This window comes from Lagopus muta, chromosome 11 (assembly GCF_023343835.1).
Source record: "Lagopus muta isolate bLagMut1 chromosome 11, bLagMut1 primary, whole genome shotgun sequence".
NCBI lineage: Eukaryota > Metazoa > Chordata > Aves > Galliformes > Phasianidae > Lagopus > Lagopus muta.
In genome coordinates, this window is record NC_064443.1 from 11,781,509 (window position 1) to 11,795,262 (window position 13,754).

General features: G+C 43.4%; 1 protein-coding gene across 2 annotated transcripts; it reads right to left on the reverse strand.

Moving 5' to 3' along the window:
- Nucleotides 1-207: 207 nt before the first annotated feature.
- On the reverse strand, nt 208-13,752 carry ACOX2 (acyl-CoA oxidase 2). 2 transcript variants are annotated; one of them, XM_048957901.1, is made up of 14 exons: nt 13,465-13,752; nt 13,223-13,385; nt 11,761-11,912; nt 11,247-11,354; nt 10,543-10,662; nt 10,269-10,384; nt 9,690-9,862; nt 8,303-8,465; nt 7,397-7,587; nt 6,381-6,542; nt 5,347-5,452; nt 2,676-2,893; nt 1,662-1,794; nt 208-743 (listed from the first exon to the last, which is right to left on the reverse strand). In XM_048957901.1, exons 1-14 carry the CDS (start codon nt 13,622-13,624, stop codon nt 681-683), a joined length of 2,028 nt encoding a protein of 675 aa, XP_048813858.1. In that variant the 5' UTR covers nt 13,625-13,752; the 3' UTR covers nt 208-680. The 2 variants fall into 2 exon arrangements, with proteins under 2 accessions (XP_048813858.1, XP_048813857.1); XM_048957900.1 differs by having other exon boundaries at nt 8,303-8,468.
- Nucleotides 13,753-13,754: the final 2 nt, after the last annotated feature.

Here is a 13,754-nt window from a genome sequence, read left to right on the forward strand (position 1 = left end):
TCGTGAAAGCTTCATTCTTCTGAAAGCAGAAAAGAAAAGCTGAACTGATGAAGTGCAGCAGAACTGCTGGTAAGAAAGTATCTGTGTTGTCACTGCATTATAATCAGTCACAAGGTGTTCCTTGCAACACTTAATTTACTAGCAAATTAATGAGGGGCCTGAATCAGCCTCACCTTTTCGTAATATCAAGTATAATAACTAGGGAAGCAGTATTCCAAATAGACTTTATTGCAATCAAAGATTTATCAAAAGACAGTATGAATGACTCTGTTAATGGGAAAGTAATCTTTGCAGGCAGGAGTTGACATCAGCTGTGTGTTATTCTTCATGAGCCAGAAATACTTGATTGCTGAGCAAGTTCAGAGCTCTTTTCATTCTCCAAACAAATACATTTTCTAACATGCTTCTTGATCTACAAGAATAAGTTGTTCCTCAAAAGCAAGGACCAACGAGCAAGCAAACAACAAAAACAGGACTATTTCTGACTAGGCTGCTTCAGAACAGTGGGTACCACTCAGAGTTGTTTGGCTTCTTTCTGATTAAATGCAAATGGCTGGCTAATGATTCTGTTTCGTACTTGTCGCAATTGCAACTGATGATTAATCTCTGATTAATAATGCTCATGCTTCATAAGTGCATTGCTGCAGAGAGCGGGTGAGACCTCACTTGGGTCACAGTCTTCATAATTTCGATAGCTTGTTGTGAAGAAGTGGCTTCAAATACTTTTCATAGGCTGGGCTTATCTGTTTGGAAAGAGAATGTGGAAGGGAATTAATGGTAGTTAAGGAGGAAGAGCAGGTTATACATTCGTTTTCCTCATCTCTGAAATGCAGAAACTAGATCATATTAAAAAAAGCCACAACAGTAACTTCAGCTATGTGCAAGGTCTCTTCCCCTGTAATGTGCACTGTCCTTCGTAACCAGTACACAATACTTCTCATCCCAAATGTGACAGCATACTATTTAACTTCAAAAAATGTGCTTCAACTGGAACGTTTGCTAAAGGCAAGCTGTAGTATTTCAAAGGAATTGCTGATTACCACAGTAAAAATTTCACTTAAGGCAAAATGAGTTTTCAAACAGAGCAACAGCCATTTGCATCATGAGGGATTTTACTTTTCTCCACAGTATGGATGCATTAAGAAGTGAAAGTAAAATCCTAAAGACAAAGGATGAAATTGCCTAATTTAACATTTATTCTCTTTCTGGATGAGCATATTATTAAAAAAAAAAAAAAAGTACTGCACTTGGAAAAAGTACTGGTGAATGGAAAATATCCCACAGTTAGTGGCTTTTGCAGCCATCTAGAGTTGTTCCATAGTGTTAACCATGTAAACATGCTTTCGTTTTAGTTTACTTTGTGCAGTGTTACTTCACTGTCACACATCTAAATCAAAACCACACTGGTCACTGGGGCTGGTCCAGCTCCCTTGCTCAAGCTGTGGTTCATTGCCATCTAGCCCACAAGCTACTTCCTGCCTGACCTAGGGCTATAGGAGGAATAATTCGAGAATCAGGGTTCACTGTTCAGAGTGAGATAATGACAGATAAGATGTCTTACTCCAATTGCTTATATCCACATGGTTTTTCTTAGAAGAAAAGCAAACAATTTCTGTTCTGGCTCATACAGAGTTTGCCTGGCTGTAATCCAGCATCCATACCTGCTTGTTGGTCGGTGCCTTCCGAGCCCACTCGTAAAGCCGCTGGTAGACCTGTCCATCGTAATTGCCAAGTGCAGAATTCAGGCTCTTGTCCGTGAAGTCAAAAGCATCCACTAGTGGAACAGCATCCTTCCTAAGGAGTAGATGAAAAGAAAAAAGATAAATGTGAAAGTCAGCTATGCAAGTTCCTTCGTCTGAAATGCTTGTGCCAGTTTTTCCCCTTGTCTGCATTGCACAGGAAGCTCTGCTTTGATTCCTCAGAGACATGTTCTTTTAAAGCTCTGAGTAAAAGTCTTAAGCTTGTTACCACTTTAATTCTGTGATTAGTTCCAAATATACTTGCTTGGTCCTGTTCAACTCTTGGTTATGGTGTGTTCCTGTTTCTCTCCAGGTGACCTAAGTAGGATTTCACACACTTCTCACTTCTCTGCATCAGAAGCTAATCTGCTCTTAACAGCAGTGAGTAGTGAAAAAGCCTTTGTGAGTGCTGTGGTAAGTTAAAACCTTAGCATATCTCAGAAGCCACGTTAGTTAGTAATGAATGGTGTTGAGCAGATGCATCTGATCTGGCTGTACTCAGAACTGTTTAGGTACCTGTTGCAAGTCAGCCATGGCAACAGAGTAGGCTATATTAGTGCAGCTAAAGCAGACTTAGCAGTGTATAATAAGTTGTTGTAGCTGTTTCCTTTAAGTGATGTTCTGACTGGGTATTTTCCTGCTTTTGCTTTGCTGCAAATGGTGTATTCAGGTTTTCTTGCTTTATACCTCAGGATTTCATGTTACTGAACTTTAATCTAGTAATAGCATGGGAGCTGGAATCTTAAATGTATTTTGCTCTGAAAACGAGCTTTGTGTAGATGTTTTAGTCAGTTTCTAATGCTGCCAGGCAATGAAAATAAAAACTGAATGAGGTGAATTGACTGAACATGTTGCCATAGGTACAGCAGTACCATTTTATATTTAATGCACAGAGAAACTGAATAGCTGTGATCTTCTTGTGCAAGAATGGCTCACCGAATGATCCCCAGGAGCTCCAGGTATGATGCTGTGACCATGTCCATCTGAGCTCCAGTTATATATCCATCATGCAGGAAAATTCCCGCATTCGAGAAGATACCGTGTAATGCAAACAGATCACAGAGATGTTTCATAATGTTCTGGATGCCGGCCGTGTTCTCAAGTTTTTCCACAGTCTCTACAAAGTTTTTCACAGTGATGTAGTGGCAGTGAGCCTGGAAAACAAATACAATCAACAGTGAATGCACCTCTAAACACTTTTAGTAGGCCAAGTGACGCAAACGTTCTCACAAAGAACATAAAACCTTTTCATTTCACTGGCAGTTTTCCAGCCTGTATCCCTTGTCTGCTGGTTGACTAAGCGTTCTGCTTTCATGTCTTACTAAAAGAGTAGAGGAAAGGATTGGGAGTGTAAGCAGTCAATGCTGGTATGTGTAAACTCAAGAAATCATGGCAGTACTTCACATAGTTTTGATGAATACCCCAAAGATTTTTTTACATGATGGAAATGCATTGGAATGTGCTTGTGTCAATCTCTACCAAGTGAACTTTGGTTATATATAGCAGAAGAAAAATCTCTCTGTTGGGCTTATGGTACATTGGAGTCAGTGGCTATATGGCTTCAGCTCTGAAAACATCATCAGTGGAAGGACAATCCAACTTACCTCTTGTTTTTGCTGTTTTAAGTAAACTGATGATTTCTGGGTCAGACACTGGCAGTATCTGCTCACTTACAGAAATACTAAGCTCAGCACAGCCTAGCTCCAGAGTGAAACAAGATGACTCCACCTGTTTGTGGGGGTGACTCTTGTTGTGCTGATACTCCTCCGAGTGGGTAGTGGTGTTGGTGTCTGCACGGCTTCATTCCTCTGCTCTACATTTCTCCTCCCAGCTGTGGGTGTATGCAAGGCACACCTGCACTGCAGCGTGGTCAAGCAGCGTGGAGGTCAGCGCAGACTGCAGAACCTGCCTGAGAAGCTGGGAGTCTACTCAAGCAATTAAAATCTGTGGAGACTGCAGCAAAGCCATCACTGGTGTCTGAGCCACCTGGCTGAAAGCTGGCAGGCTTTTGTTCATAGAGCTGCCAGGGCAGCAGTGAGTCTCCAGAAAAAGCAAACAGAGTAGAAAGCAAATACAGAAGCACCCCAAGAAAGCAGCAGGCTGTCATGGTTTTAAAGCTATGGTGGAGACAAGATTTTGTTACTTTCCCTGAAGTATCCAAGAAGCAGTGGGGGCCCAGATCCCCTCTCTGTGTATTAAGCTCTTTGGAAATAGTTTCCTTCTAAAGAGCCTTGCTTCTCCTCCTCTTCTTCTGCTTTCTTTTTTTTTTAATTTTCTTTCTGTTAGGCTTACAGCATTGATGCTTGCTGCTTCCACTGAGTCTGTGTAATTGAAAATCAGGAGTGACACAGCAGACAGGTGATCACAAATAACGCTGTTACTGAGAACTTGTAGTACCAGCTCACTTTCTCATTGAGTTCTTGTTCGAAAAGATTGACTGTGCTTATGAGCATGATAGAATCAATACTTCTAATAGTTTTGAAACAGTTTCACTTTTTTTTGCTGAGAAAATTTGGCTCATCAAAGACTTCATCTTATTGACTTAGTAGAAGGTGGCTGTTCTCTCAGGCACCTTCCCAGTATGGAATCATCTAGATGGTATTGCTGCATTTAGGTATGTGTAGGGTTCCTCCTTCCCTTGGGGGACTGCTTTCTTAGTCCATTTAGGTTAGGGTTGGTTCTGGCTGAAGCCTAGGTTACAACAAGATGTTTTTCATTAAACACTGAATGAGGCTGAAATAATCCATGGATCTGTTTCAAAATCTTACCCTCCTCAGTTTAGGAAGGAAGGGAGACTTCCACCATAATTGCAGTCAAATTGCACATAACCACATTAAAAAAGAATTTTGCTTCCTGGAGTTACTGAAGTATTAGTGATGTTGGCTTTCCTTTATATTTAGGGCCCTTCTACCCTCTTGCTTTCTTTTCTGCTCAGTTCTATATTAACTCCTTGTTTTGGCAAACTAATACTGTTGTCCTGATCCTATTTCAGCTGAAAGAGAGCAGATTGCCTATCTATCTATGTGAACTAGGAACTGCTTTTAGGTCTCTTATTTGACTTTACTACTTTGATTTCTTCCAGCAGTAATTAAGACTGCACTTATCACCACTCTTAATTATTATCCCCACTTTTATCTTTCCTTGTGAGAGCATAGATTTAAAAAAAAAAAAAAAAAAAAAAAAAAAAAAAAAAAAAAAAAGCATGTTTCACCCTTACGATGGTTCTTCCAGCTTTTAGAAGGACGGCACTGGGGAGGCTTTCATCTGAAAGCCAGAAATACAGGCTGCTTGTAAAAAAGATGAGCATTAGCTGGAGATGGTATGCTGTGATTGCAGGCTGTGGAAGGTGCTGGTGGCAGCTTTTTGTTTCTATCCTTTAGCTTCTACCTGGCCTAGTCTGATAGCCAAGTCTTCAGATCAGGAGTTGTTTCCTAGTATGATTTTCTACCGTGCAGACCATGGTGGGGCCCTGATCTTTGTGGTGTCCCTTGTATGTGGACACACATCATTAAAAAAGCGATGAGATGTTTTTAGGCTAATTGTGCTGTTTCCATTGCATACTGTATCCTAACAACAAATGTCAGATGAGCACAAAAACGTTGCTAACCTTTGCAGCCTGTACCAGCTGCACTGTGCATTGGTTCCACGCTTCGTGCCTTTCGACTCCTGACTGAATCAAGTCCTGTAGTTTAGCTGCTGTGCTGCTTATCAGTCTGGAAAATTGGAAACAAAATCCAAAACACATCTGAATAAATATAGCAGTCCACAATGCACTCGTTTCATACTCAGACTTGTGTGAGATCACATGGCAAAATGGCGTTTTGATATTTAAAGTTGGCTCAGTATGATGGAACTCTTATGGAAAACCAAAGTACAGATCAGGCAGAAGCACCCACACCATTCAAGTACTAAGGGATTTCTGCCTTCAGCTTCCATTATAGTTTATTAGAGGCCTCTAGAGTTTTTCTTAGGTTTTGCTTAAGGAGAGCTTGCAAAACAAAAGGAACCAATAGTAATATTAGACTGATGTTACATTGTTTTACTTTCTTTCTAAACAGAGCTTTCACCAAAGCTTTCAGAATAATGGCTCTCCTTGTTGTCACTGTGACTGACTGCAGAACTGTGCATCTGTTTACCTGGTCTTCAGAGATGACACCTCTATGATCCATAATTCTTACCAGACCATATTCACTGCCAATCTTAATTGTGTTGAATAGTTGAACGAGTAGCTGAGAAACTACAGATGGAATGAAAGGCTCTGTGATTGCTGTGTTATTAATTGAACACAAACATCATTCTCTCAGGCAAGGGAGATTTTAACTTGTTGTATAGAATGGCACAAAGTCCAATTGCCTAAAGGTTGGCAACTCGCTAATGTGATCTGGGATTTACTTGAACAGTGTCATCAGCTTTGTATAGAATCAGCTCTCTGTGGAATACAGTTTTTATGTAGCATATGGCTTACGAACGTTTGATGTTCTGAATATGAAAGTTTCCTATTAAACATCTGCCATGGCTATTAATCCTATGGGAGGGGTTAAGTCTCGCTTTCTGGGAATAGATGGTTCCAATTCTTATGGAATTTATTTTACTTCTCTTTAAAGCAAGGAAGAAGCTGAGCTCTTCATGTATTTCACTGACCTGATTGCTGCATGTTGATAGGCCTCTGTGTAAATGTCCGGGCTGAGGAAATCCAACTTGTCCTTGGCAGGACACTTCCCGGGTTTCATTGCAGCCAGATAAGTGACAGATGGTGGCACGGGCTGGCTGGCACTAGCTGCTGTGAAGCACTTAATCAAGAACCTGGGAAGAGTGTAAAAATCAGATCAGGCCACGCTGATGATCTCCATAGCAAACAGCCAAGCTAGAAGTGAGGTGGGACCTCCCTGGGTTGGGTGGGAAATAGTCAGGTGCAGCCTATCCCATCAGCAGCCCCAAATGGACTAAGTGATGAGCTGTTGTTTTGCATGCTATTTATAGTAGCCTGATCTGTGATGGGTCTTGGATACTTTGTCTGCTGCATTTAATGCTACAGAAATCTGTAGTGATGAACTTTTAGGATGGAATTTCTCAAGAAGAGGTGATAACAAGTGCAGAAGTGTATGCATACGTGCACAGAGGGATGTTGTAGCACCTTGGGCTGTGGGAAGTATGCTGGTTTTCTCCTTCTAGTAAAAGCACACATTATTAAAAGCTAAAGCAGATGTGGTTTCTTTCTCCTGGATTTCATCTACTATGGATAATCATTCATTTGGTGTTCCTGAAGCATGACTCACCTAGAATCAAATCCAGCAACTATGCTTTCTCTGAATTAAAGTTACTTACTTCACCAATATCACATAAAGTCTGTTGCTTAGAAAAAAGAAACTGCAGGACTTGCATAGCAACACTTTTGCTGCACTGCTGGACAAAGAGGAAAATTAGTTTATGCAGAACAGCACCTGCCTGTGTCCCCAAAACCTGAAATAGAAGAGAGTCCAATTCCCACACACTTTGTGCCTACTAGACAGAAAACTTGAATGGGTTATGGCTTGAGTTGTATTTTTAGAAGGTGCTATGAGAAAGGAGTAGCTGGTTTTACTGGTTTTGGAGCAGAAGAGGTAGAAGTTGAATAAATTAAGGGGCAAGCTTTCAGCTGAATGAATTTGAATTGTTACCTGGCAGTTTGCAGGAGCAAGATGGTGTTTTCCCCTTCATAAATACAAGAGGCAAGTATTTTAGTGTACAAGGAAGGCAGTCCACTCAACAAAGAGTAACCGTGTCCCCCGCATGCCCTGAGGCAAATCTCCAGTCCTGATGTGCAGAACTGAGTAACCATGGCTTTAAAGCCTGAAGAAAATGCATGAAGCTGTTTTAAAAAAAAAAAAAAGAAAAAAAGGAAGAAAAACACAGTATGAATGATGAAAACATTCTAAAGCAATCCTCTGAGTATGCTCCTAGGCATGAGATCTTCCTTTGCCTGCCAGTGCAGCACCCAGTTCCCATGCTGGCCTTTGGTTTCTGCTGGGATGCCACGCAGCCCTGTGTTGGGCATGGTGTGGTTGGCTTACACGTTTTTGGGTTTCTCTAAAGCAGCCGTGGCTTTGGCTGTCTTTGTTCAAAACATGTTTTTACTTTAGGCTTTCAGTTGCCAACTCTTATGCTGTCTACGTAAAAAGCTTTGGTTTTGGCTCAGAAGTGAATATTTGCACGTGTTTGTAGATGAAGTTGTGAAATACAGCTTTGCCACACCAGCTATTGGGAACACAGGCTTTATCAGGCAAACAGGCTTTTCAAGGACATCTCACTCTGCAATAGCTCCCAAAGCCAAAAATTTGGGGTGGTACAACAGATGCTGTTGCTGAGTGGTTGCGGGCCTGGGACAAGGATGCTAGTTGATCTTTAAGGCTGCTTTCAAACCAAGCCATTCTGATTCTAAGGTGTTTGATCTTTTAGCACTTCAGCCCATTACCTAGTGGTGAGAGCAATGACTGTCCAGTTATTAAATTACATTGAGAATTAGGGATGGGAAGAGGAGCATTACATGCAGAATAGCTGTGGGAGCTGATCCCATGGCGGCTCACCTCTGGCAGCGAGTCGAAATTCCTCCCCTGGATCTGTCTGTAACCCCTGTTGAACAGCTCATGTAGGTAGTTGTTGATAAAATGGAAGGCATAGGCTGCTGCTAACTGAGGCAGCAACTTCTCTTGCTGGGTCTGGTAGTCAAGGATTTTTGCTTCTTCTTCCCTGCTGGGAGATAAGCAATGAAGTATGGAAAGTGTGGACACAGGCACGGCTACTGGTAGTTCACCTGAACTGCATTTTTCATTACCAAGAAGCAGTAAGTGAAAATGGATCCGGTCTGGTTTGTCTCCCTGCTCCCCGTCCCCTCCAGCTCACAAAGCTGGCAGACAAGCCTGACTAGGAAAACAGTCATTTTTCTGCTGTGTTGGTGAACTGGGCTGTCAGGCCAGAAAAAGTTCCGCACCATTGGTCAGTACAGAGGGCAGACAGGGACTGTGTGAGAGGAAGAGGAGGAAAGTCTGTCAGGGCAGCAAGCTGGAAGGTGGTGTAGCTGAGGCGGTGGCACTGCACCCTGAAAAGCTCTTGTTTTTCAAACTGGCTCCTCTGGTCAGCAAGGAGAGTGGCAGCCCCAGCTGATGCTCCTGCAAGGCGGGCAGAGGCAGCTGTGCTCTGACACTGCTTCCTGTTCAATGTGAAATGGAAATGACAAGGTTATAATTAAGCCTCTCTTAACAGCTGCACCTACACTTGTTTTATTTTGTTTTGTCAGCAGCTTTAATTTTTTGAGCCAAGTAGAAAACAGAAAAGCTTCTTGCAGCTAGAATTACTTTTTGAATGTAGAGTTTGGTTAAAAATGTACAGCTCTCTGCTGGGTCAGTGTCTGAGTTTCTTTGAAAACACTTCAATCTAAATTATTTTAAGCTTTCTAAGCTTTTTATTTTATGTTCTTTACCTTTTCTGCTGTGTTCAATATACTTGGGGCTTCAACTGATGATACGAGTTGTTATAACTCAGCATGCTGTGCTCTTGTGTTTGGTTTGCACTAGAAACAAGCTGTGTTGTCATGAGGATCTCCCTGCTTTTGGAAGCAGATTTAAGAGGGAATTTAAAAAATCTATTCAAATGCAAGTATCTAAAAATTACAGAGATTCTTACCAGACCAAGAAAATTTACTGTTGCAAAATCAACTATGGATGTTGGAAGCTGTTTTAATGTTGCATCCATTAGTAAGACAGAATTAGAGTTCAGTAACTTGTCTGTTCTGACTGGGCAGTTCTGGGCAGGCTGGTTAAGGAGAGCCAGTTGTGTGTGTGAATTGCTGAGCTGTTCAGTGAGACAAGGAAATAAGCCAAAGATGTGCTGAAAGGTAAGCTGAAAAGTGGAAATACAGACTGGTGAACACAGTGTCAGGTCCCTCCCCAGCGCTGCAGACTTGTGTGGCATTACCCAGGATTCAACTTGGACTGGCGGCGAACCACAGAGTATCTGATGGCAATGGTGCATGCTTTCATTAGAGGTAGAATAACTTCGTCTGAAATGAGGGAAACGCGTACTGAAGTCATGGTGAAATAGTTAATCTTCTGTGACCCACGCCTTATATAGGTGCCATCTGGCTGAACCTAGAATAGAGAGAGGATTTTAGATGTCGTCTTTTGATGGTGCAGCTTCTCCCTACAGAGAGATGTGTAATCTCTATGCATAGTGTACGATTAACATTGAAATGCTGCACTGAGTGCAGGGCTAAGTATTCCCTTGTGTGATGGATGGAACCGATTTGTTTGAAGAGACAAACTCGTTCTGCTTTTTACTTAGGTATCTTCTGCCATCTCATAACCTTTGAATATGGAATTCTAGCTGCACATTTTCATTTAGGATTTGGATAACTTCTATCCTTGATAAAACTTCAGAGACTTGCATACACCTCAAAGGGAGACTTTTGTCCTAAATTTAAGCAGGTCCCAGTTGTCTCTGTGGCTTGTGATGAGATTCTGACCAGGCAATCTGTGATTTGAACACCTTATGTACCTCACAAAACTTGTTCAGCATGTTCTCTCGGGGGATGCGCACATTCTTCAGCATCAGGTAGCCATTATCAATGTGCTCAAAATTCATTTTAGGACCAATGTCTCCTGCAATTACACCTGCAGCACGAGAAAACACAGCCTATTTACTCCGCTTGGCCCCTTTTCTCCCCATTTTGCATTGGATTTGGGATCTCAAGGGAAGGGCATATTCAGCTCTGCTTCCCCAGCATGGATGATGCTGCCAGAGAGATGCAACAGTGTCTGGAAGCATTTACCTGGGCACAGTGAATGGTCCTGAAGGCTGCGGATCTGCACAATGAAGGGATGCACACCGTAGCACTTCCCATGGATGTAGAGCTGGGCAAAGGCCACGGTGTGGGTTGCTGACCTTCCCACTGTGAGAAGAGAAACAGTCATGTTCCCTTAGGACTAGGCACCGTGCAAATGCTTCATAGCAGTTAATGCTGATGTGTATTGGGTATTGCTGGTGCCTGGGTCAGGGTGGGTGTGATCAACAGGTGCTGGGAACTGGAGAATGCCTAAATCTGCATTCTGAGCTGCTCTTGGCTCTAAGGACGCAGCAGGTGAGCATCTGATCCAGCTACCAATGACTGACTGAACTGAAGTTTTTCATGTGAAACACCTTCCTGAGGGAAGCCATGAATTTCACTCTTGAATTCTTCATGCTGAGACTTGCCTGTTTTCAGGGAATTCTCTGCCTGCAGGTTTTGGTCCTATTTACAAAGATTTGATTCCTGCAGAGGCAGATGTTTCCAAGGGCTTTAACAGATAATGCTGGCTTCCTTCTGGCCTTTAAAGTTGTACAAAACCCTTAGATCTCATTGCCTCAAGGTGTTTGCATTTCTTATTGAAGTCCTCTGCTGGCACCTGGACCCTCAAACATGGAGCTTAAGCAAAGCAGACTAAGGAACTGAAGGAAGCAAATGAAGAAAACAGAAATATCATGCAGGGTACTTACTGTCTCCAGGCCACCACTTCATTGCAGAGATTGTTGGTGTATTCAGTATAAACTCCTGTGTGCTGATATCAAAGACTGCTGTTGTTTCCAAACCCTGAAGATAAGTTCCTTTAAAAAAATAAAAAATATCCTGGTGTATCATGAGGGTGAGCAGACAGAGGGGAAGCTGGTATGGATGTTACTGAGCTTTTGGGGTTTACCTTCCTGCTGAGAATCATGGAACACTGAAACTCCCCAGTGGCTGCAGGACACACCATCTGCAGAGATCTCCGAGGCTGTACTGGGGCACGCTGCCTGGCTGCTGGTGACCGACCCCTTCTACCACCAGAACCTACCTTCACTCTTTTTTCTGCACTGGCAAACCAAAGGCAAGCATCTCTAGCTTGCTGAGAAAATGTCATGCTTCCCCTAGGATCCCCACCTCAGCGACACGGACAGCTTGAACTCGCATCCCCTGAGAGTGTGGGTGAGAGCCTTTCATCCTACACTAACCGTGATTTCTCTGTAGCCTTACCATGTCCCAGTTCAGTCTGGGCGTAGCTTCCTATGATCTGGTATTCAGTGGCAAGAGGAATCCATTTGGCCACCTGTTTGTCTGAGCCCAGAACCGAAATGCTTCTCATGAAGACCCGGTGGAGGAGAAATGCCACATCTCCTGAAAGCGCTCTGGGGAGAAAGCACAAGTATTTTTACACTGATGAAGTTCCAGGGATGTGATTAATGAGGCAGTGACGTGGTGGCAGTTACTAGGCAGTACCACCTGCTGCATTTTGATTTCTGTGTTGTCATATTCAACACAATGTGTAGCGTCAGTACAGCATTGCAGGAAAAGTGATTTTTCATGCTGGTTTTGTTCCTTCTTTCATAACACACTTTGCTTAAATGTCACTGGCTCATTATTTCATTTGCTCTTGGAGGAATTATCTGTTCTCAGGAGCAGATGCCGAGCTCCTAAAACACACCGCCCAGCTCCATCGGCCCCATGTCTTTGACAGCTTTGTGAATTCTTTGTGTCTGACTTGATGTATTTTTTTTTCTTGTGGAAAAAGATTCAAAATCCATCCTGGTAACACTGTTTTATTAGCTGGTCAGCCCTATGCTATGGGGCTGGCTGATAGTGCTTTTTAGGATGCACACAGCTCTATTCCAGAAGCTGAGTACGTGCATTCTCACACCTAAAAATAAGTGGCACTGCTGTTCTCATTCACTTGACTTTACTGCAATGCTCTCAGAAGCATCAAAGCAGACACTTCTCACTTTTAACAAATGACCGTGAGCATTTTTTTTATAATGGACCCGTGAGAGAATCAGTCATGTTGAAAAAGCAGGGAAGAATATGAACAAAGAAGCAGTTAAAATGAAATTGCTTTGATTAACAGAGATAAACTTAATAAACCCCTGTCAGCCCATCCAGAAATGTTACTTTAACTCATTTCAAAGCTGGCTTTTAAATGTCTGTCCGTGATTCAGGCTGCCTGGCACCAGGACTGTGGTTAATGAGAAGTTCCTGCTTGCCTGGTATCTCATAAGAAAAGAGCTGTGCTTCCCTGCAGCCTTAATTGAGCAGAGCACGATCCTACAGGCTGAAGCTCCTGGCATAGGGGGTCTGAGGGCAGCAAGCAGAGGTGGGGTTTTTAAAATCTGGGATATTTTTCTTCTGAGAGAGGACTGTGGTAATTAACAACTCCAGGAGCTCTCGATGGAAAATTTCCCCTTTATCGGTGCCACTCACCATAGGAGACTGAGCTTAGCATAACAAATTATAATCCGTCATGTGATGAAAGACTGGAAAATGACTTTGAGCATCAGTGATGGTTTGTGAGGTGCAGGCATTGCTCTTCTGAATGAGGCTTTTAAACTTGCACCTCACCTTGATCCTACTGATTGTGTACCCCACCGAGTGGCAGGGGAAGGAAGGGGGCAAAGAGTTATAAAGTGGAGCAAACAGACGAGTTGTACGTTACAAAGAGAATCACCTGTAAACGTATGCAGATTCAGGTCCGTCTTCACTCCATCCCATCTCCTGCATCTTTTTTCGGAGGTGAACGGCCTTTCTGACCGCTGCTTCGTACCGCTCATTCTGGCTCTGGAAGTACTGATTTTCTCTGCTAAATACCGGGTCGCTCTCGATTACGTCCACTGGAAGGCAATGAGAAGCGTTACCCCCGCCGCGTGCGCTGGTTATGAGCAGGCACACAGCGGTGCCAGCCCTACTCACCGACCGCCCGCCGCAGCCGTGTGCGCTCAGCCCCGCCGTCCAGCACGGCCGTCAGCCTCGGCACGCTGAAGGAGGCCGTCAGCCTCTCGCTGGCCAAGTCGGGGTTCACGTTGGCGCGGCCGAAGCCCTGCGTGTCCTCGGTGGTGTCCGGTAGGGCCATCCCGGCGGCGCGGTGCGTTACTGGGGCTGCAGCGGGCTGGTGAGAGCAGCGAGCCTCCTGCTGCTATCGCTCAGCTCTGCGGGCAGCAAAACTACGGTGCACTTTGTACGCAAACCTCTGTGCTACTTAA